General features: G+C 33.7%; 2 protein-coding genes and 1 non-coding gene across 8 annotated transcripts; all 3 read left to right on the forward strand.

The window, feature by feature from the left end:
• Positions 1-1,410: 1,410 nt before the first annotated feature.
• On the forward strand, positions 1,411-9,604 carry LOC115954303 (thioredoxin-like 3-1, chloroplastic). Of its 3 annotated transcripts, none has more exons than XM_031072222.1 (6): positions 1,411-1,967; positions 2,776-2,850; positions 4,914-4,980; positions 5,092-5,109; positions 5,216-5,304; positions 9,287-9,604. In XM_031072222.1, exons 1-6 carry the CDS (start codon positions 1,660-1,662, stop codon positions 9,372-9,374), a joined length of 645 nt encoding a protein of 214 aa, XP_030928082.1. In that variant the 5' UTR covers positions 1,411-1,659; the 3' UTR covers positions 9,375-9,604. The 3 variants fall into 3 exon arrangements, with proteins under 3 accessions (XP_030928082.1, XP_030928083.1, XP_030928084.1); XM_031072223.1 differs by lacking the exon at positions 9,287-9,604 and adding an exon at positions 9,039-9,268 and having other exon boundaries at positions 1,412-1,967; XM_031072224.1 differs by lacking the exon at positions 9,287-9,604 and adding an exon at positions 9,055-9,268 and having other exon boundaries at positions 1,412-1,967.
• Positions 9,605-12,912: 3,308 nt separating this feature from the next.
• TRNAS-GCU lies at positions 12,913-12,994 on the forward strand. Its single transcript has one exon. It is a non-coding gene; the product is annotated as a tRNA-Ser (tRNA).
• A 1,653-nt stretch (positions 12,995-14,647) lies between these two features.
• On the forward strand, positions 14,648-23,436 carry LOC115953709 (ribonuclease P protein subunit p29-like). Of its 4 annotated transcripts, none has more exons than XR_004083778.1 (10): positions 14,648-14,873; positions 15,871-16,137; positions 16,744-16,820; positions 16,951-17,216; positions 18,033-18,101; positions 18,257-18,315; positions 20,880-20,981; positions 21,974-22,097; positions 22,926-23,038; positions 23,133-23,436. XR_004083778.1 is itself a non-coding variant. In XM_031071470.1 (9 exons), exons 2-8 carry the CDS (start codon positions 15,927-15,929, stop codon positions 22,069-22,071), a joined length of 882 nt encoding a protein of 293 aa, XP_030927330.1. In that variant the 5' UTR covers positions 14,648-14,873; positions 15,871-15,926; the 3' UTR covers positions 22,072-22,097; positions 22,926-23,436. The 4 variants fall into 4 exon arrangements, 2 of the variants coding, with proteins under 2 accessions (XP_030927330.1, XP_030927329.1); XR_004083779.1 differs by having other exon boundaries at positions 14,649-14,873; positions 22,970-23,038; XM_031071470.1 differs by having other exon boundaries at positions 22,926-23,436.
• The last annotated feature ends 1,257 nt before the right edge of the window (positions 23,437-24,693 follow it).

Consider the following 24,693-nt stretch of genomic DNA (forward strand, 5'->3'; position numbering starts at 1 on the left):
CGGTCTCTCCGTGATGATGCCGTTGGATAGTGTGACAATGAACGCGATGAATAGGAGGAAAGTGATGATGCGAGTTTGTAGGCGCTAAAGTGGAGAATTTGGTGTCAAAAAAGCGCCGCCGAAGTGGGTTGCGATCTTGATTCTTCTGGGTTGTGTGTGTGTGTGTGTGTGTGTTTTTTTTTTTTTCTTCCTTTTGTGACTGATGGCTAAAGGAAGAGGTCTGGGTTGCAATCTGGGTTTTTTTTATCGGTGCTGATGGTTTTGTTGGGTTGATGGGTTTGATCGGTGCTGTGGTTGTTGATGGGTTTGGGATCGGTGATGGGTTGATGGTTGTTCGTGGTGGTGGTGGTAGCAAGTGGTGATTTGGGTTTTTGTTTTTATTTGGATTTTGGGATATATTATTTTATTATGTAGATATATTATTTTAATGAATAGAATAGGAAAATAAAAATTTGAGATGTTGGAGGTATTGTAAAATGGTATGGTATAATGATAAAGTGGTTTTTTGGAATGATAAAATAGAGTAGAATTGAAATTTTGGGATGCTGATGCTCTTAAAGGTCTAAATTTTAAAGATCCGCAAAACCCAACCCACTTGGTCAATTTACACCGATTCGACCACCCATGGTTGGCTCCATTTGCATAGGTTGGTCTTGAATGTTAAAAAAAGCTAGGTTTTGATTCACATCTTAAGTCCCTTGATTCCTGACAAGTAAAAATTGAACCAACTGAATCCCTTGTTACTCTCTCTCTCTCTCTCTCTCTCTCTCTCTCTCAAATTTCCTTACCACCAAACTGGTCTTTCCCTCTTCCATTTTTTTTTTTTTTTAATTTGCGGAAGTTACAGAAATTAAGCTCGAGACTTGGCATCTCTTAACCTATCAAGGTCAAGATATGGCCATCGAAGTTTAGATCTAACCATAAAGGTCAAAATTCTTTCTACCAAAAAAAAAAAAAAAAGGTCAAAATTCTCGTTGTTTGTTGTCATTTCTCGACACATGTACTCCTTGTTCCCTCGTTGAGATATCCAACCGATAGCTAGACAACTCCAATAGTGAAAATCGATGACCTGATCAATTGATAAATTTGATATTGGTCAGTCGGCAATGATTGGCCTCCTTTGGGTTTAGGGCAAACCCAAGCCAGTTTGACCCAAAGACGCCCCTAAAATTATAAGGTTTCTTTACGTAAATATCCTTAAAATTAAAACGAAAGAAAAGTGAGCAAAGCAAGCAGGACAAGAATATTAAATTTAGGCTCTCCATTGGTGGGGCCCACGCCCGTTTTTCCTTCCCCCCCCCAACTCCCCTTGCGGATAAGCTTTCTATTCAACCGTCGTCCACTTGTCCGATTCTCTTTCGAACCAAGCAAAAAGCCTTAAAAAAAAAAACAGTATTTTGTAAAATAAAATATCTTTTTTTTTTTTTTTGAGGAAAGTAAAATAAAATATCTACTCCATGAAACACCCCTCCCAAGTCCCAACTCCAACCTTCAATTCAAAGCCCCATAAGTATCACCAAGTAATGATTTTCCTCAAGCTTTCTCATCACCAATCAACCTAGTAAATACCACCTTAATCCCTCTTTATTCCTTTTCTTCTTAAACAAAAAGTGGTAGGGAAAGAGACAGAGAGAGACAGAGACAGAGACAGAGGAAAAAATGTCTGTAATAGCAGCGAATGCTCAAATTCTGTGCAGGGAATTTCACCACCGAGACCAACAGCAGAAGTATTCAATAAGCAGTGGGAGATTTTTGATTTTGCAAAGAAGTTGTTCATCTGGGTATTGGGTTGATAGAAGAAACAGAGAGTGCAAGAAGAGTTTGAGAAGAGACATTAGAGTGGATGCGTTTTGGCCAGACTTGTCAAGACCCACAACTGTTGAGATGGAACACATCAACGATTGTGATCATCTTGATCAGATTCTACTCCTAGCACAAAAGCACTCCGAACCCATTATCATCGACTGGTATCTTTCTCTCTCTCTCTCTCACTCTGTGTGGGTGTGTGTGTGTTCTGCTCTCAGTGGATTTCTGCAAAACGATGCTGTTTTGGAGCGCACCTGGTTTTTTGTTTTTTAAATAAAAAAGTTATAGTTGTTATGGAATGGTGTCGCATAGACCAAGCCACGGTAGACGACTTGTAGTTTAAAATTTTTAATAGCTATTCGCAGGCCGGGTCGGGTTTTAAACACGTAGCCCGAATCTGGCCTAAATTTGATCAAGTGATTTTTTTTTTTTTTTTTTTTGACAAGAGGAGGGCTAGTGAATGGTGATTGACTTTTTTTTGGGAAGGATTTTTTTTTTTTGATAGGTTTGGAAGGATTGATAGACAGTCTTTATTTATTTTTTCCCTTTTTTTTTTCTTTTTATATTTATTTTAGAGGCTGACATGTTTTTTTTTTTTTTTTTTTTTTGACAAGAGGAGGCTAGTGAATGGTGATTGACTTTTTTTCGGAAGGATTTTTTTTTTTTGATAGGTTCTTGGAAGGATTGATAGACAGTCTTTATTTATTTATTTTTTCCCTTTTTTTTCTTTTTATATTTATTTTAGAGGCTGACATTGCATCAAGCTTTAGACCAAAATATAAAATAATAAAGATGGAAAACGAGTTTTCTTTTTCCTTATAAAGCAGCTTCTCCAAAATATATATATATATATATATATATATATATATATTTATATAAAACAGTCAAAATGCTTTCATTGGTTGGTTCTTGAATTCATTTTCTTCCAAAATTCTAGTTTTATAAAGGCTGGTTTTCTGTTATTGCCAGGATGGCTACTTGGTGCCGCAAATGCATCTACTTGAAGCCTAAGTTGGAGAAATTGGCTGCTGAGCTTGATACCAAGTAACCTCTCTGTCTCTCTCTCTCTGTCTCTCTCGTGTGAAACAAGCATATCTAAATTAGGTATCAATTGTTGTTTTCTTCACCATTTGTTACCTGTATCATGGTTTGACAGTACAAGCGTTATTGAATAACTGAGTTGTTCTTTCTTTAATATCATTTAAACCCCACATGACTATAGCCTTCAACTTCAAGGCACCACATTCTCATATTATGGGTATGTTTGGATACTGTTTATTGCTGAAAACTGAAAATACTATAACAAAATAATTTTTAAAGGTGTAAATAGTACTTGTGAAATCTAGATTTAATGAAAATTTTGTTGAAAATAGTACTTGTGGGTCCGTGAACAATGCACAGATTCACCGGTAGAGATGCAAATGCCCTAAAAACCGTTTTAGGCACAATCCAACCTAACACTATATAGTTTTACCACTCTTAAAGTTCCCACATTCTCACAATATATATAGCATACCACTCATGAAGTTCTTTTTTTTTTTTATGGGCCCACTCATGAAGTTAGTGGTACGTGAAAATGTTCATATTTCATCAGTGCCAAGGTTTGAGTGACTGGTGGGTTAAGAACCTTATAGCTGTATTGCCCAGTCTCCTTTATGAAAAGAATCAGTGTTCGAATCACCCTCCACTTGTTTTTACATTTGAATTATTTTTATAAAAAAAAAAGTTGGGTGACTAGAATTTTTTCTTCTTCTTTGATAAATGAGAGCTTTTATTCAAGAAAAATGTTGCAAAATCATTTCAAACAGAAGCAGCTGACTGCATACTTGCCATTCAGGCTACCGAGGATATCTCCTACTACTACTCTAGTACATAAAATGTTGGTCTCCACAAATAGCATAGAACTCTATCTTGGATTGAGTTTCTAATTCTTTTACAGCTTGACAAATGACAATGTATATCTTACAAAATAGATTGTAGCCTTCAAGATAGCAGCCTCCATTCAAACTTTACACTTATAAACGCTTGCATTTCAATCAATCCACACATGGTTTATCACTGCAGCCCAAGCTAATCTGCATATCATCTTCTAAAAACTCTTGCCTTTCAGCTTTTGCATTGCCCAACTGAGTTCTTCCTCCCAATCTCCAGTTTGCCTGTGATTTGTACACCTCTAGAACATCCTTTCATATTCTTTTGGAGGATTGTATTCAAAGAAACAAATAATCTCTAGTTTCAACTCTGCTCATGTCTCCTTGATAGCCCCATTTAGCAAATCTCTCTCTGGTTCTTAGTCTATCCCAGCCAGCTTAAGAATGTGTATTTAGGAATATCTTTAGAGCACCAAATAAGCTTCCATCAGTTCACATATGGTCTCTTCTCTCTTATTTCCTCCCTGGTTTGCTTACATTGGTATTGTTGACTAGAATTGAGTCAGTCAGATATTCCAATTTGACATCTACCAATATTTAAGACTTTAAGGTGTTAAATGTTTTCTTATCTCTTTCAAATAACATATGCATAAATAAAAGGACAAACTAAACATTTGGTGTGTTGACATCAATGAGTATGAATTTTCATGCTGACTCATCGATTCTGGTGATGAGAGTAGTGAAGGCTCTTGTGACATTAAGACTTGAAAGCAGCTTTCTTTACAATTCTTTTGCTTTTAGACTATGAATATTAAACATGTGCCGTTACTGTTTTGTCCAAAATCTGGACATCAATGACTAACTTGTGCTTGAGTCACTGAGTTGAAGGATATGTTGAGAATGAGTACTAGTTCAGAATTTTTAGCCAACCGAAAAATATATATAAAAAATAATTTGAAAAGAAAAGATCTAATTTTTCGCTCTGTTCCCTCTTTTACTAATTTAGAGTCATAGACTAATCTAATCAAGACTTGTCATCAAGCTTAGCTCACTAGACTTGAGCCTAAGCACAAATCTTTCATTTCCTTTCTGGAAGTCGGTCATAATCTAATGTGGGAGCTCCTTGTCATGGATTAACCAATACTAATGTGTCAAAATTTGAATATCCTTTTCAGTTATTGGTGGTTATTATAATTCCAATTAAATTTTTTTCTTCTGATTCTTTGTTTATAACAGGGCCAAATTTTATTGGGTGGATGTCAACAAGGTACCTCAAACTCTAGTCAAGCGGGGAAACATCTCTGTATGTATGATATATACTGCGTTCTCTAATTTGTCTTCTTAAATATGTATAATACACACGTGTTTTCCCTGGACGCTTTTAATGATGCTTTCTTGTGTTCTCTTTTCTCAGAAGATGCCAACAATTCAGGTCAGTGTCTGTCCATCTAAGTTTTGTTATTTTTCAAAATTTTCTTGATTCTAGTGAGAGTGATCCTAAGGAAAACTTACAAACGGATTGTAAAAATTTATTGCAGCTATGGAAAGATGGAGAGATGAAAGCAGAAGTAATAGGAGGGCATAAGGCCTGGCTTGTGGTTGATGAAGTGAGAGAAATGATCCAAAAGTTTGTCTAACTTACTCTTGGCACTTCTCTCTTTTTACAAATTCTTGTTTATATTTTTTTCCCTCTTATATTGCAGTCGTGCGTATATCATATAGTACAGTATTATTTCCTTCCCTATAGTCTATAACGGGTACTTTGAGGGGATGAAATCTAAATTTTTTTTCCATTGCATTCCGTGTCACCACCTTGGATGTTTCAATTTTGAGACAATTGGCACCTCCTCATCTTATAAGTTCTAGGGGAAAGATGAAGTCGTAGGTCTAAGACTCATTAAATGTATGTACAACTTATCAATTATTATTATTTAAAAAAGAAAAAAGAGATGTACTAGTAGAAACTTGTTCATTATTAAGAAGGTTTAAAAAGTCAAAAAGAATTTGGATATAATTTCTAGGATTCTTATCCCCGTTCATTTAGGGGTATTGAACACACGATGAAAATTGGAATGTACAATTAAAGTATGAAGTGAACCATATTTGGGTTGCTTGAATGATTTTCTCTTCCAAACTTTATAAAATATTGGTTAAGCTTCTTTGAGAAATTTAAAGGGGTCATCTTTTGGCATGTTATAACTTTCAATTGGTTTAAAAAATGATACCAAGAGCAATTATATGGACAACTTTTTTATCTCAACTTATTTCACAATATATTGAAGTGATAATAAATAATGAGTTCAATATCATTTTTACATGGTGTTCACCAATCACCGCTAACACCACTATTAATGTCCATCAATGACAACATGTGTTACATTTCACCTCAACAAATGTATAATAAGTTGTAAAGATACTATATTACCAATAATTTTCCAACTTACTAAAATCCACCATTATATATTTAGGTAAAAAGGTAGAGCATTCTAGGTGAAGTGCATTAAGTTTCCTAATTATTATTTTTTTTAATTTTTATAAAATTTAGTTTTTCAGTTAAATTCAAGTAATTGTATTGAATTTAATTGTTATTATAAAAAAAAAAAAAAAAAAAATTACTTATGTTTCATTGGCCAGTATAATCATGTGTTTGAATCCTAATAAGAAAATTCTATACTTAAAAGTTACTATTAGAGGGGTTTTAAAATTTTAATTAAAATCTTTGGACAAAATTTTAAGGGCCAGAGCTAACCAACGTATTTTAACCTTTAAGTTGCAAGGACAAATGTGCAGTTTGCATTTTACACCCGTTTAAGCAGGTGTTCAACTTCAACGACTCACACTTTGACTTGGCAGTATAGATTGGTACACATATCATCTATATATATATATATATATATATATAAAACCGAAGCCTCTGCTAGCTCCACAATTTTCCACGTCACCTCTTTTTTTTTTTTTTTTAAATTCTCTTAAACGTTATATATATAAATATATATATATATATATATATGTTATATATTATCAAATTATAACCCTAATCCTTTCACGTCACCTCTTCTTCTTCTTCTTCTTTTTTTTTTTAATTCTTCTTAACGTTTTTTTTTTTTTTAAATTCTTCTTAACGTTATATATATATATATATATATATATATATAGATTATCAAATTATAACCCTAATCCAAGTTACAACTCCCTCTTCAGCCTTCACGTCTAAACCCCAAAACCTCTCTGTTTTCTAATATATGCCAAAACTCAATCCTCCCGCCGCCGCTGCCGCCATGGATCACCGCCACTACATCGATTTCTCTTTGCCTCTCCATCATCGCTCAATCTAGCCCATCATGTTTTATTTTGAGGTAATTAAAACATGTTTTTTACTCTCCTTAATTTCTATATATTGCTCTCTTTCTATCCACTTCAATTGTTCATGGAATTTTGTTAGTTTGTGGTTGTGGGTTGCTCTGGATTTAAGTTTTTTTGTTTTTGTTTTCATGGAATTTTTGTTGGTTTGTGGTTGTGGGTTGCGGGGTGGGACTGCCTATTTCTAAGGTATTTTCAAATTTTTTTTTGTTATGTTGATTCATCTCTGGTACTTAATGTTTATGATTGTCTTTCTTAGTCAGAGAGTTCTGCGGAACGTTCCTTCTTCTTACTTTGTTGTCAAATCTATGGCAAAGAACAATCACAAAATTTTTGTAATTAGATTTTCTTTTTCCGTTTTTTTTTGTGTGCAATTTTTATTGGATTTTTGGTTTCTTGGGATTCTTCTATTTGGTTTTAATTTTGGGTTTGTTTTAGTTGATATATAGTGTTTTTCTCATCTTCATTTTACATTGGTTTGGATTTTCTTTTTCCCTTTTTTTGGTTATGCAATTTTTATTGGATTTTTGTTTCCTGGGATTCTTCTATTTGATTTCAATTTTGGCTTTGTTTTGGTTTGATATGTAGTGTTACTGTCGTCTTCATTTACATTGGTTTTCCCTTTTTATAAATTATTATAATCTCTGGATCTTATTATATGATAGCCTATGGAATGTTATGTTGGGGCTGCCACTATTTTGGATTTCGTGGGAATTTTTTTTGAAGGTTGGGGTTGGTTAGTATAGTTGTTTGAGATTGCTGAACATGTGTTTGATAGAATGCTTAGATGCTGGTGTTGCTGCAACATGGTACTCTCTTTTCTTTTTAAAATTCTCTCTTTTCATTAAGTTTTTTTTTCTTACATGTACACAAGCCGTTTGATAAAATTTGTAAGTGATTTTTTGTTGTTGTTCTAGAAGTCATAATACATGGAGAGTGGTAAGAAGGAAGATAAGTAGGGAATGTGATGATGTGTTGTTGATTTAATCAGGGTGAGATGTATTTGTTGGCCTTATTTCTCAATGTCATTTTTTGTGTGATGTAAAAACATGACTGTCATTTTTTTTTATGCTTTTTCAATTGAACTAGGATGGATTTTTTTTCTCCAACTTAAATGAATGACTGGCTTTTATGTGTTGCACCTATTCTTTGAACTTGCTTTCAAGTTTCACACGATTATATTCTTTAAGAAAACATGTACATACTCCAAATTAAAAGGTAGACTCTAACTATTTGTATTAAAAATTTGTTGTTTTTTTCCTCTTGGAATATACTTTTAAATCCTTTATGAGATTTTGTGTTACCAATATTTGCTATAGCTCAATTTGTTGTATAATTTATAGTTGCGGAACTATTGAGTGTGTATTTTGGTTTCTACAATGAAAATTGTTGATTTGAGATCTCTAAATGTGACAAGAATTATTTGCGAAGTTGTGAAGTTTTGTTTAAAGGTGGGGAGTAGAATTTTGTGTTGGGCCGGAAACATAGGCAACCACAAAATTTTAGAGGGTGGTTAGAGATGATCACCCGGAATGGAAGTGGTGGCTAGATGGTATGGATGATATAATATATTAAGTAAATGTTTTGAGTTGTTGTGAGAGTGAATATTATTTTTTCACCTTAACATTAGAGAAATCGTTGCATCAATAATAAAAGCATACACAAGTAACTTCATTCTATTTTTCTCCTCAAAATTTTGATAGATATGCTAGTAACTTCAAAGCATACACAAGTAATTTATTCATATTATTTTTTTCCTATAAAGTTTTATTCTCTCATCGTCACCATTATCTACTCATCAATATATTTTAGCGTACCAATTACTTGCATTGGTACCAATTAATGAATTTCCAATAGGTTTAATTCTTTTTCTTGGTGATAGGTTTCAAATTTGCTACATAGAACGTTTGGTCTTTGTTTTCCTTTTTGTTCTTGAAAAGATATAATAATTTCATCGTTAGAAGATAGTTGGAAATATTTACAAATTTTCAATTAGTCCAGAAATTTGATTTTCCAGGTTCCAGGGATGAAGGAGATCAAAATTTCAAAGGCCAATTTGATGTAAGCCGTGGCTTTTGTGATGGGTGGAATTCAAGAAGCCTGCAATGATATTTAAATATACATAATACCAAGTTTTGTATTTTTATATTCCCAGTATGTGATATATTGTTTTAACCAATCCAGTTGATTGTATTTTTATACTCCCAGTATTTGATAATTGTTTTAACCAATCCAGTTGATTGTATTAGTTGCGGTGGAGGTTGGCTATTATGGTCAAATCGAAACCAAAGGCAAGTTAGCTGGACCTACCAATTTGAGCATTGGCCACATCCTTAATGATGTTAGACTACTTGGTAGTTACTACTTGGTAGTTGGTTCTTCTATTAGGAATATATTTTTCTCTTGTGGCTCCTTGAACAAACGGACCAACAGAGAAGATAGCATTTGAAGCAAAGAACTAGCTGGGTTTGCTAGACAATGATGTATTGGATGGAGGAGTATCCCCCATGTATTAAGACTCTACTAAACAGTAATGTACCTGCTCATTGAAAAAAAAAAAAAAAAAACCCAAATGTATTTGTAGCATTTTTTAGTGGAATTTCTTGCTTCCTTTCGGCATTTTTACTATAGTGATACTCCAAAAAATTTTAAATCAAATATTTTTTTTTTCTATTAAAAGTTGTGCTATTACCCCAATCCATTAAAAATTACTACTCATGTTTTAGTTTTAAAGTTGTAATATCTATTGAACAATATAGTATTTTGTGTTTAAATGCATTAATATTGTTCTTTTTTTAAAACCAAAAAATTGTCATATTTGAATGATATCTTGAATAATCACTAACTATATATAGTATATTATTAATGTCATCTCTTATTTATAAGCATTTCAATTAATTATATAAGTTATTCCAACTAAAATAAAATGAAATGAAGATTTAAAATAATATTTTAAACTACCATAAATAAATATTTGATATAAACTAAAATTAATAAAATTCTCTTTTTAAAATCTTATTTTCAATAGTTTTCCCGTGCATCGCACGGGTTAGCGACTAGTATTAATATAATGATAAAAGTTAGGCTTAGATGCCGTGGTTGTGCCAACATGGCTTCACTAAAATTGTTAGAAATTTTCATTAATTTTAGATTACTTTAAAGAACTAAAAATGATAATAATACTACCAGGACCAATAATTCATTCTTATCATAAATAAAATTAGACTTAACATTATTTTTTTATTTAGTATAGGTTGGTAGAAGGAAATGTTCCTTAAATAAGGAATGAATAGTGAGAGAGAGAGTAAATTTACGATTTAGATAATATTTATCATCTAATTAACATTATTTTTTTATTTCTTAGGATATATTTCTTAAATTAGGGGATAATATTTAACATACAAAATTTTAATTTAGATAATAATTATCATCTAAAATTTCAAAATTCTAATATTATTAAATTAATATTATTTTATCAGAATATCAAGCTACAAAACTTGATTATTAATGGATAAGCACAATCCAAATTCTTCAAGAGGTGATTAATATAAATCTATCCCAAGAAATAATATATATCTCCAATAATTTGATAATCTCTATCTGTGGGGCTCGAAATCTGAGGTCCCAGCCCACTTTGTATTAGAAGCCCAAGCCCAGGCCGAGGAGCCTTATTGCTAAGGATGCGCAATGAAAGCTTCTCGAAGGTCCAAGGATGTGGCCGAGGATGACTTTACGCCCAACGTCTTACAGAAAGGCCCGGAGAAAAGGACAAATTCAGTACAAGATAAGCACAAGGGGGAAGGCTGCCAACGCCTTAATGTGGAGCCCAGCGCCTGACAAACCCACACTCATATCCTGCTATCCAGCCTTCCCCAACCACTCTGACGTGAGAATTGATAAGACAAGTAACCACCCTGAACAATGAGAAACGGACACGTGGGTGAAGAGTGGGAAGGAAATACTAGTATAAAAGGGAAGCTCGTCGCATTGACAAAGGGGGCTTCCAGGAACCAGAGAGAAGAGGGAGAACGAACTCATAAAAAGGAGGATGGTGAGGACGAGACGCTCCTCGGACCAATTCCGAGGAGATAGATCTTCACACCCCATCCGTGTAAGGCTTAGCCACTCAGGCCAAACCCATCTTTGGATGGGCTTCCATGAAAATCCTGACAAAACCGTTGCCCAACGACCAAGGTCTAGCCTTTTCCAAACCCACTCTCTACAAATCATATTGTTTGGACCCTTTACACACAAGCCCAATGTCATCCTTGGGTAGTAAAAATCGTGTCCCTACACTATCTATTCTAAAAAATGTATATATCTCCATTAATTTGATAATTTCTACGTTGATGACATTTAAATATATATATATATATATATATTTATATCAAATTTCCTTATATCTATCAACCACGTTCTCTTTCTCTCTTTTCAAATTTTAATTTTTTACATGTTATGTCATGTTGAATCAACTCTTTTTTTTCTTTTTTTCTTTTCATTCTATTCATATGACCTTTTTTTAATTCCAATTTTTATGGGATAAAAACAAACACATTAATTAGATATCTTTAATTTCAATAAGATTTAAATGAATTATATTTCAAATGGAACTCTACCAATATATATAATCCTATATATCCTTTTTGGAGTGAAGCTTATTTCAATATGTGAATGCCTAAATCCCATGACAATGCAGGTATGCATTCTTTCTTATTTTATTATTATTATTATTTTTCTTTACTGTTATTATTGGTTTTTTGTCTTCATGTGATTTTAATTAATGAATTCAAAACATTCGAAAACATTGTCAAGTTTCTAAAGGCTCCTTCTTTGTTTTTGTATTTTTTTTTTATTAAATTGATTAGGTTTTGTGTATTGGTTGCCTTTTATTTAAACTAATTTTCTTAGCTTTGATCTAATTTATATGCTTAGGGTTAGGGTCTTAGAATTAAGATTAAATATGGTTAGAATTAATAGATTAATTTTAACAATTTTCTTATTTGATTTCTATGTTACATCAAATTATCAAGATGTTCTACATGTGTATTCTTAAATTATCAACTTTAATTTTAATTTATAATATTATCAAGATTATATTAATTTTAGATTTAACAATTATTTAGTACATTTTTTAAAAATAATTATCAATTTAAAATTCAATTCTTAGAATTAATGATTAAATATGGTTAGAATTAATAGATTAATTTTAACAATTTTCTTATTTGATTTCTATGTTACATCAAATTATCAAGATGTTCTACATGTGTATTCTTAAATTATCAACTTTAATTTTAATTTATAATATTATCAAGATTATATTAATTTTAGATTTAACAATTATTTAGTACATTTTTTTAAATAATTATCAATTTAAAAATCAATTCTTAGAATTAATGATTAAATATGGTTAGAATTAATAGATTAATTTTAACAATTTTCTTATTTGATTTTTATGTTACATCAAATTATCAAGATGTTCTACATGTGTATTCTTTAATTATCAACTTTAATTTTAATTTATAATATTATCAAGATTATATTAATTTTAGATTTATCAATTGTTTAGTACAATTTTTTAAAGTGATTATCAATTTAAAATTCAATTTGGAATTATCATTTAATTTAGTTTTAGGAAGAAATCTTACCCCTTATTTTAGTGAAATAATTATTTACACTTGATAATTTTTTCTTTTATCTTTATTGAGTCTATTAAAATATATAATTATTTATACATTTATTTTATAAGCTTTTTCATAAAACCGTGCAACGCACGGGTCTATTACTAGTAATTACATAATAAGTATGTGAGTTCATTGGATCAACACTATCCTACATACAAAATAATTAAAGGAAGCTCGTAAGCCATAGCAACATCGTCGCTTTGGCCGAGTGGTTAAGGCGTGTGCCTGCTAAGTACATGGGGTTTCCCCGCGAGAGTTCGAATCTCTCAGGCGACGATTATTTTTTTTATTTCATTTCTCTCTTTTCACTTTTCTCTGGTCCACGTCCACGTCAAGCTGTGAATGCCTTGAAGCTTAAAGATCATTACAAATCAGTAGCTAAAATGCTTCTTCCATGCCGCTGAAGGTAAAGCTAATTAGATTAAGGACAAAAGACCTTCTCAATGCCATACGACCTTTATACCACAACAAATTATAAAAGATTATTATCGAGACACCTAATATATCAATATATGTATCTATCTTCTTTTATCGTTCATATATATCTTTTTATTCTTTTTTCTTATGCTTCCCGTAACACTTTTACTTATTAATCTATAAATCCAAGATATATATTGTTAGGGTGGGTCGACCCTAGACATTTTGGGGCTTAAGACGAGACCTAAAATGAGGCATTTTTTTATACTTATATATTAATTAAATTAATCTTAAAAAAATTTATTTAAAATTTTTATATTATAATATATTTCATTTAAAATTTATTTTTGGTGAATTTCTTGCTTATTTGTGATATATTCATCTAAATTTTGTGTTATATTTTGTTCATTACTAATAACAAATTTATCCATTGATCCTTTTTAAGACTCAATTAGTTTTTCTTCCTTTTTTCTTTTTTAAAGATTTTTATATCCAGATGCATATTTAATAATAGACATTTCTAATCAAACAATATATTTATAAAGACAAAAATAAAAACTAACTTTCAAGTATTGAGCAAATAAGAAATAGAATCTGATTTATATAAAAAGTATTGTTGTAGTTTCACTAAACAATAACAAGTTTTTAATAATCTCAACCTACATAAATAAAGATTTATTCATTATATTATCATTAACTAATATATATATATATATATATATATATAAACACAAAATTAAAATTAAAGAAAAAAAAATTAAGTACAGCCATAACAAAAGTACAAGCCCAGCCCAGCCCAGCCAAGAAGTTGCCAAGATAACCACACAAATCTTATTAATAAGACCCACCCACAAAAAAGGGCCAAAATGGCCCATTAGCATTAATTTTTGAAATATTTAGCAATAGAGCACTGTTTCGGAAATAATTAGGGAAATACCACTTTTTCGGGCCCTATAGCGGCGTTTTCCTGCAAAATTTTTTTATAAGTCCCATAACAGGTTTAAGGGGCCCTATAGTGGCGTTTTTAAGCCCTATAGTGACGTTTTCCTGTTTTTTTTATAAGTCCCATAACAGGTTCAAGGGGCCCTATAGTGGCGTTTTTAAGCCCTATAGTGACGTTTTTGGGCCCTATAGCGGCGTTTTCCTGCAAAATTTTTTTATAAGTCCCCATAACAGGTTCACGGGGCTCTATAGTGGCGTTTTTTAAGCCCTATAGTGACGTTTTCGGGCCCTATAGCAACGTTTTCGGAAAAAGTGGTATTTCCCTAATTATTTCCGAAACAGTACTCTGTTGCTAAATATTTCAAAAATTAATGCTAATGGGCCATTTTGGCCCACAAAAAACACAAAACAAATCCTATTACACCTATAACAAAAACAAAAAAAACGCAGGCTTAACCCCAAAAAAAAAAAAAAACCTTGAAAGCCCAAACGTCTAGCCATAACTCAATGTAAATAGGCCCAGTCTTAACAAATAAAAAGTAGAGAAAGCCCAGCGTTGTTTCTGTTCTTGTTAGCATAGTGAATTGGCCTTGGGATTGTCAGTGATTTTTTGAAAGACACAGGTGCGTGGTTTGCAAGATGAAACTGTGCGTGGTTTGCAAAACCCATCACTGAGAGAGCTACAACTCATGAACCAATCCAACCACACCCACACTCATCAAACCCACCACCACCATCACTGATATCATTGGGTGCAGATTTCTTTTCGGGTTTTTCCGCCCATATCTTCTGTTCGGTAAGAAAATTAAATTTCATGTAGTTGCTGTGAATCTTTTTTTTTTTTTTTTTTGGGATTCTCCTCCTCTGCTTCAATCAATACTTTGTTGCTTCGGCATAAAGTTAAACCTCTCGTGTGATAATGCTCTAAAATTCGTTGATTTTTGTGGTTTTTAGACCAAATTCTTTACTGGGTACCAATAAAATTCACCGAACTTATATATAGATATATATATTAGTTGTAAGTTGGGGACCTTGTTGATTTCGCCATTGTTAGACTTTGCGTATGTGTTTGAGATTCAGAAGGCTATTGGCTAATTTAATGTTAATGACCAATTGTCTATAATTCTTACATAAACTAGCATAGTTTGCCAATATGTTTCAAAAGTGGTTACTTTTAGGACTTGATTTATAAAAATAAAAATAAAAATTTGCTGAAGAATTCAATATTCACAGTTCAAACGTCTTCTCTAGCAATTTCACCTCAAAAACCATAACCCAATTTTGCAATGTGGCTTAGGCATAATCCAAAGTTGCCAAGAGTTTCCATGAGTGTCTCTCTTAAGTGTTTGTCTATGTGAGTTTCTCTCTCTCTCTCTCTTAGACTTGATTTGAGTATGCGTGAAGGTGTTTGATCAAAATTTCAATGATAATGCAATGATTCTCATCTGACTTTGAAGTTTGAAGTATTTTTTGTGTTTAAAATTATAATAGCTTTAGTGATGATGTTCTTTCACCATAAACTGGTAAATACTAAACACAAGGAGCTATCAGGTCATGCTTAGCTCTAGATTGGCTCTGGCTTCGCGAGTAATTTGAATCATTGACTTGAGCCATTGATGATAGAAGATTGTTATTGAGATGTGTGATTGTGTCTACATAGGTTGAGATGGTAGCTTTTTTACGAGAGAGAGAGAGAGAGACCCATAACTACATTGTTCAAATCTTGAAATTTTTTAATTTCCAAATCTTTAATTTTAAGTTTCTGAACAAGCTCATTTTCCACATCCTTTTAGGTGGTTCCTCTTTCTTCATATCGTGAGGAGGAAGGCTGTGAACTATTCTAGTTTCCATGGCTACTGAAACAGCTATTCAAGATCCAAGAAAACATGCTTTGGAGGCATTGAAGCGGAGGTTTGCCTTTGTCGAGGCTGATCTGCTACAACAAAAGAACAAAAAGAGTATAAAAGAAGGAGATGGAAAAGAACCTCATAGGACAACTTCTTTAGCAGATAAAACTGATGCAGCAGTCACTCCCTCATTTGATGCTCAACACAAGAAAGGTTTTTTTTTTAAATTAAAAACAAAAATTCTTGTATGCCTAACTTTGGTTTTGAGGATCTCCCTTTTATTAGGGGAAAAAAAATTCAGTAAGAAATAAATATCATCTTGTAAGGCTGTCTCAGAACAGTCTCAAATTCTTCATTTTTGTATGTCCAATGTCCAACAGACAACCGTTATAAATAGTTTGGCTACTCGGGTGTCCAGATTGGCTCCCATTTTTTTTTTTTTTTAATACCATACACTTTTTTGGTTTTTGTCTAGTTAGTTGTTCTAGAACCAAAGTTTGTAGTTCTGTTATAAAGGAATGCATTTGTTCTTTTTGGAGTCACCCTGCTTAACAAGGCACTGCTCTAGGCATGCAAAATTGCATATAGTTTTAGTTTTATGAACTGTATTAAAAAAAGGAATGTAACGTGGTTCTATATGTACTGTGTGTCACAACTCACAAGGTATTGCTTTAGGCATGCATATACTTGTTTTAGTTTTTTAAGTAAAATTTATTTTAAAAAAGGAATGTAATGTGTACTAATATCCTTGTGCTTATATATATTCTAATTGATTAGTCGGAAGTCAAATTTTTTGTTTTTTATTTTTGTTTTATGCAGATCCTGAAGAAAATGCTCCGGCATATTTGCAGCTCTCTCAAGCTGTACATGAGAATCTGCTGGCATCCAATATTAAGGTACATCTTTTCTTTCTGAACCATGAGCCTTTGATCATTGGAGCTGCTTCAATTAGTGAGTTGACTTTACAGAATTAAAGAGATGATATATTCTCAGCTCCTTGGCTCACGTCTGCCTGGTATCGTACAGCTTTCTAGTAGAAAAGGAGACATGGTCGATAAGATTTTGCACGAGCTTCTTCAGAATGGTGATATGGCTCAGAAGTACATGCAGAAGTCTAGAAAAATACATATTGACCATTTCGTCCTTCTTGATAATTATGTACAAGGACGTGGCGTATCTACTGGTTCTCATATCAGGGCTTTGCGGATGCATTCAAAGCGTTCTAAAAAGCACATGTCCATGAAACAGCATAAAAAATGTGGATCATTTGATTTGCCCCAAGAGCTTCATAAGTGAGTTTAATACTTCTCTGATTTGTTCATGGTTGTGATTTAATGATTTTTCTCCTTCTTCTTCTAAGTTAATTTAATGCTTCTCTTCTTTGTTCATGGTTGTGACCTTGTGGTCCTTTTCTTCTTCTATACTTGCAATCTAGATATTATTATTCTCACTGTATATCTAGTGGCTACTTTATTTCATGAACAACTAAGTATTTAGGCTAACATTCTCAAAAGAACATAGCCTCATTTTTTGGAAAGCATACTAAGCTGGACTGGGAATCTGGGGAAGGCTGTATCAAGTTGATCAATTATCTCTATATAATGTTGAGCCAAAACTGCTCACTCAGACAGTTGGGTTGCAAGCTTGTAATTTGCATTGCAGTAGTTGTTTGAACTGGTACCATGACTTTATTGGTTTATCCTATAATAAGTAGTTGGGTCAAACCTATGTAAGCAATAATTTCAAGAAATAATCCCATCCTGCTGGTTGAACTGGTTTTACTCTTCAGAGGGTTGGTGTTTTATGAGAGGCTTTACATGAGGGATCTGTTTACCCTGTTCCACTCTTGACTAGTTTGATGCTTGCCAATTGTTTTGAATTTTCAGCTGTAGTTTGTCCAACAATTTGGAAGAAATTAGGAAAATAACAATTGACTTACTCTTGAATGTTTAGATGATGAGAGAATACAGATAGAAATTAAAGTTTGCTTCTGTATATGATGTAATCCGAAGAATAATTGTTTTTATGCATTTCAAAGTTGATTCTGCCTTTAAATTTTCTCAAACAACAGTATGTTCTAATTATTATTGGATGTGTTTGGATAACAGGTTTGATGTTTTTAGGCCTATGCATGAAATGTGGAAAGGCTACATGATGCAACTGCTTAAAACTGTCGGGTAGGAATATTGTCCTTCTATGCTGATCTTGCAATCATGCAGTTTCTTATCCTTCATTATTATTATAATTTTTTTTTTTTTTGCATTTTTTATCTTTCTTTTATGTGCTTATTATCATTCAGTATACAGGTTTATAATTTTGTTTGATCTTACAGGAAAAATCAGTTGGCTCAGTGTCTTCTCAGCGCAGATCTACATGGTGCTTTCATTCTAGGTAACACTATACTCTTTTTACAGAAATCTTTGCAATAAGAGTGGAACCTATAGTAGCTGTTTGCTTCTAGAGAACGTAGAAGTAATTTTGATGTGTAATCTTGTTATCCGCCTTTTACTGTCCCTATTACTTTCTACATCATGCCATGATGGACTGGTCTACAATGGCAACAGCCTACTACTTGTGTTATTGCTGGGTTGCATGTAAATTCCCTGTTGCTTGTGGGAGATTTTTTTTTTAATAAATAACGTAAACAAATTTATTAAGAATAAAAAGCCAACCAACTACACTGGAAATGTACTATAGTGGCAAAAATTAAGAACCCAGATTACAATGATCAATAAGATCAGGGAGGGACAAACAAGAACAAGATGGTAAAAATAAACTCCAATCAAGGAGAGTACTGAAGAAGAAAGACTTTATATCAAGGATAGACTATTCACAATCCTCAAAGCAATTAGCATTTTGCTTCGCCATAAGCACCAAAACAAACAATGCAGCGCAAACCTCTAGAAATCTATATTTCGATGTCTACTGAACTTGCTCTGCCAAGAATCTAACGGCTCAATAACTTTATATGGCATAACCCAATGGATACCAAACATTTACCTGTGCATGCAGTACTATGCCTTTGGAAAGAACTGCAAAAATTGTCCTATGGAACAAATATAAGATAGTGAGAATATAAAAGCAAACCCTAGTTGGAAAAAGATACACAGGTAGTTCCCCTGCCAGTGTCCTTTGATGAGTTGTTACTGGCAAGAATTCCAAAATTCACAGAGAGGTACACTGTATGACTCTTCAAGTTCATGGGGATATCCTTTTTGCCTGTTTGGTACAGCTTATTTTTCAGCCTTTTAATAACAGGGTTGTTTGAAAAAGCTGTACCTACAAAAAAGTGGAGTTTAATAAATTTGTAGTTGAAAAAGTGTTTTGAAACCTCCTTACCGAAAGGGCACAAGTCTTTAAGTCGCCCCCTCCCCCCTTGTTTCTTTTTTTCCTTTGAGTCATTTTACTTCGAAAGGAATGTTCAATGATATCTTGTCTGTGTCTGAGGGCCATGTATAGTCTATTAAATGTTCACCAGCTTATTAAATTATTTGGAGTGGTGCGCACATAGACTTAATCTGCACACTAATCAGCAGTGTCAACTGCAGTAAAAGAGACCCTATACATATGCGCAAAAGTCCTGCACTTTTTTTTTTTTTTTATAAGAATCATATTAATCATGAAGAAAAAGCGAAAACAGCAAATACAAGGTGTTCATGATGGTGAACACAAGAAACAGCAACAAAAAACAACAAAGATATGAAAAGCAACTTAAGGGGCAATTCTAAGGGGAGTAAGAAACTCCAAAGTAGAAAGACAATTTGAAGAACCCCAGCACCTAGTCCAATCAAAAAGAGTACTCTGGCATAGAAATTGTACTGAACAAGCGATTTCTCTTTGGCCTCAAAAGAGTGCCAATTTCTTTCCATTCAAACAACCCACATCAAACAGCCAGGAACCATATTCTATACGTCTGAAGAAAATTTCCCCAACCAATTACTCCAACAAAACACCAAACTCTCCACTGAACTTGGCATGACCCATTGGATCTTAAAAACTTGTAACATTTGCACCCACAAAGAATGAGCTACATGACAATGTAGGAGAAGATGGTCCACAAATTCCTCATTACAACAGCAAATACAGCACCTATTCACCAAAGGGAGACCCCGGAGCATCAAATTATCCAAGGTAAGTATCCAACCATGAGCTGCAGTCCACATGAAGAAAGCCACCCTTTTAGGAACGTTGACTTTCCAAATCCCCTTCCAAGGGAAGCTAGAGAGAGAGATACCCCTGATCTTATTATAAAAGAACCGAATATCAAACTTACCATTCCCATTAAGACACCAATGGGGACTATCACACCCAATGCCTCTCGGAATCCGAGATTGAATGAAATCTTGGAAGGAGAAGGCAGCTTCTAATTCCCTCTCATGAATTCCTATAAAATCTCAAATTCCAAAATCTATTATTCCCACTCTCCTGCTGACACAATACATCAGAAATGCAAGCTCCTTGTCATTTGAACACACATATAATTGACAATAGAGCATTTTAAGTGAGGTATCTCCAATCCACCCACCACGAGGGCCAAATGTTTGGAGAACTTCTCCCAACTGTCATTAATACCACACCAAAGACCACACCCGTGGGCCTTTTTGCAAACTTTAGTATTCCACCCCCCTTGACTCTCTCCATATTTGCTGGCAATAACCCTCTGTCAGAGATGAGTTCCTTCTTGGCCAAACCTCCATAACCATTTTCCTAATAGGGATTGATTGAAGTGAACTAACTTCCTAATCCCCAAACCACCCATCTCTAATGGTGAACACACCTTCTCCCAAGCCACCAAAGAATGTTTGAAACACTCTTTGAAGGCCCCCATAAAAAATTCAAAAGTCCTGCACTTATCTCTCTCTCTCTCTCTCTCTCTCTCCCCTTTTTTATTTATTATTTTTCTTTGTTTTTTATATTTAATTACTTACTACAGTTTCCTTCCAAATTTCTGGCAGTTGCTGAGTGTAAAGCAACTTCTTTCACTGGAGTGAGCGGCATCATGATTCGTGAAACTGCAGAAACATTTGGGATAATTACACAAGATGATGTCTTCCGAGGTAATTCATCCACCAGCCCCAACTTCAAACTAATTTAACCATAATCAGTTATAGTTTTGATATTCTTATTGTCTCATACTAAACATGCATGCATGAGGAAGATTTAGATTGAATGCATTGTGTAGCCTTTTATACAATTTTTCTTATATGAAGTAATGGAGCTCTACAGCTGGCAAAATAAAATGTTTGACTAGTATATTTTTTGTCCATGATTTTGCAGTATTTGTAAATCAACAAGGTAGTGAAGTAATTATCTTAATCAGGGAAATCTCTAACTATTTAGCAAAACCAAAGTAGTATGCCTTACTATTTAGTAAAAGTAAGAAATACAGGGCGTTCAAATGATAGCCCAACGGTAATGGTATCCTTCGTGGTGCTCCATGTTTATGGTTCGTACTCCACCTCCCATCTTCCCACTATCTAAAAGGTTGTATCCAGTACACAAAGCTCCCACTTTTGTGGAGTCTTGAAAAGGTGAAGATAGGCAGCCTTACCCTCAATTTTTTTTGGAGGCTGATTTCTTGACTCAAACCCGCGACTTCTCACCTTTGGTGGAAGGTACTTGCCATCACACCATGACCCCCACTATCTACCTACCCCCCCCCCCCTCCCCCCCCCCCCCACCCCCCCCCCCCCCCCCCCAAAAAAAAAAAAAGAAAAGAAAAAACGAAACACAAGGTATATTTTAATGCCTAAATATGCAATGAAAGTCACCGGATTTTGGGTGGTTCATTTACACCATGTCTAAATTAGGGTTTAATTTCCATGCTTCACAAGAGCCTTACACTTTCATGCACAGTAGAAAGTAAAACAAATTGAGTGTGCCCCTGAGCTAGAAGCTGTAAAAGACATCTGAAACTAAAGAGACACTATTTCTATATTTATTGGATCAGTAATTGCTCTACGTACATTTACATTCTCTTCTTATCATCTGACTTCATATTGGAGGATGCTGATAGTTAAAGCTTTAATTTTTTAAATATATTTTGCAGTTGTGCCCAAAAAGATTTCTGTCTTTATTTTCCAAGTTGATTGCTGGAAAGTTACATTGCATGGGGACAAACTCACTTCAAGAAATTTGGGCTTGTGATCTTGATATTCATCATTGCATCCAAGGTGATTTTTTTTCATTATATAGGATTTTGCCATAAATGATCAAGAACTTGTATTCTTACTTATTTTTGGCTGTGAATCCAGTTAAGATGTGCTATCTGCTGGTGGCACACTCAAGATTTTCCATTTCTTTGCATAAATTTCATGTTTCTTTGTAAATAGTTATCCCCCCCAACACCCCCCCCCCCCCCTCTCCCTCTTTTAGCAAGTCACACACATACACCTGATAAGTTTTGAACTCATGATGACCCTCCACCTAGCTCTTATAAAGGGAGGAATTGCCAATTGAGCTAGAACTCATTGGTATGGGAAATGTTTTGGACAGTGCTAGTACTAGGCTTCAGATACCTAACTCCAAAATTGCAAATGGGCGAAATTCTTGAATTTATTCTGTTGGGAAGGGAGTTTTTTGTACAGTGCCAGTACTAGGCTTCAAGTACCTAATTCCAAATGGGCAAAATGCATAAATTGGAAATTTCTCTGGAAAATTTAGTCTCTTGGTTGTTCAAACATGATATTTTCGATGTATTGGTGTGTCATATTGCAGTTAGGTCTGTTTGTTTTAGCTTAAATCCCAGTTTATTTTCATCATCAACTTATGTACAGCTTTTTAAAAACTCACTTATTTTTAGTTAAAACTGTATTTTACACATTTTTAAATAGGAGAATCCAATAAAAATAAGCTCATCCAAACACACTCATCAATATATGGGAAAGCTAGATTAAGATTCTTTCTTCCATATATTTATTTTATTTTATGGACTATGGTGGTTTAAACTTGCAACCATTGCATATTTTGAACATAAGATTGAAACTTTGCATTCATTTTAGGGGAAACAATTTCACGCAAGAAGGCTTTTCTTTTTGTATTCCAGAAGCTCAGAGAATTTATTTAGGTCCAACTTTGATGGAGCTACAGGAAAGCACAAAATGTGTATCTAGCGGTGAGGAGTTGACCATGTCATATCCTATTCTTTCATTTCTATGTGGAGATGGGTCTTAACAAGGATGATTGATGTGACAATTTTTGGTTGGCAGGCAGCTGAGACAGTTTTGGTTTTACTTTTTAGACAGAAAACTATGACAGGAAGGGCAAATCTATCTTCAAGGTGATTGCACTGCCAGGTGGTCTATCCTGTTCTTTCATTTCTATGTTGTGTTTGACAGTACAAAATAGGCATGAGAAATGCTGTTTATGATTGGTCGGGAAAAACTTACGGAACTTGTAATATTTATTTCTCTTTATATTTTAATGATTTTTTTCTTTGCTTTCTTGGCTATAATTTGCTCTCTAAAGGATGTGTTTTTGACCAAGTATTAATCCTTAGTTTCTGTTAAAAGAGCAACTCTCTTCCTCTAGTTTTTGATTTATAGAATGCTGCTTTTTACATCTGACGAAGGCTATGGTAATGCAGAGTTCCTAGTCCTGGATTTATACTAGGATGCATATCTGGATGTTGTTATTGAGAGCTGCAGATGCTATAGGGCCCCCACGGCCCCACAGTAGAAAAAGGCCATCACTTAGTGCTGGTCCCTCAAGGTGGGATGGGTGGTGGCAACTGGCAAAGGCCCCAGTCATGGTTTTGTTAGATTTTCTGTTGCATAGTTAGTGAGTGGCATATAGTGCACTGAAAAAATGATTTTCAAATGCCAACAAGTTCTGCTATGCAGATGCTAGAAATCCCAAGTCTGGCCCCTCAAGGTGGGTGGTGGCAAAGGTCCCCAGTCATGGTTATAAATCTGTTGCATAGTTAGTGAGTGACCAATTAATTGATTGTCAAGGACAAGTTTGACTCCAAACCAGATTAAAGCTTTCTTTCCCAATCCATTATGACAATTTGTAAGACTATCTTTGTATACTATTTAAACAAGTCACACAATTCATTAAAAAAGTCACGTAACTAAAATTACACATAGATGGTCTTTTTAATTGCCACATAATAGATTAGAGGGAAATAGCTCTAAAACCAGTTTGGAGCTAAACTTTTTCCAAAACCTCAAGGGGTAGCTAATAGTTTGTTCTGACCTGAAATATTTTAGTGGTTGGTTTAGACAAAAGGGTATAGAGACTCTTACTAATTGTTGTGTTCTGCACTTGAGCATCTTCTTTCTTTCTCTTTTTCTTTTTCTTTATTCACTCAAATTGGAGGAAAAAGGTCCTTTTAAAAAAAAAATTACTTGCCTTTTTCAGGTCCTTTTAAAAAAAAAATTACTTGCCTTTTTCAAATAAACTCCAATAGACTATCTTTCTCTATTCCATTGAAATATTAATTCTTCATCCTTTCTGAATTCTTTCCCAATGGACAAACACCCAATTAGAGAGAAATTATTTGATTTGGAATAATAAAATAATGGGTTAGAGAGATACAGAGCTCTCTAGGTGTGTAGAGTCACTATAGATCCCCCCCCCCCCTTTTTTTTTTTTCAAAAAGCGCCCAAGTAGAGAGGAGGTTGTTGAAGAGAGATTTTGTAGTTTCACCCTCTAAATTTTGGAGCAAAAGTGGAAAGGTGGCAACTAATTTGGTTTTCTGATGTTATTTCTAGGCATGCATTTGTGACTCGGTTTAACCATAAACTTACCACCCCTAATAGATCGGTT

This window comes from Quercus lobata, chromosome 7, assembly GCF_001633185.2.
Source record: "Quercus lobata isolate SW786 chromosome 7, ValleyOak3.0 Primary Assembly, whole genome shotgun sequence".
NCBI classification, from domain to species: Eukaryota; Viridiplantae; Streptophyta; class Magnoliopsida; order Fagales; family Fagaceae; genus Quercus; species Quercus lobata.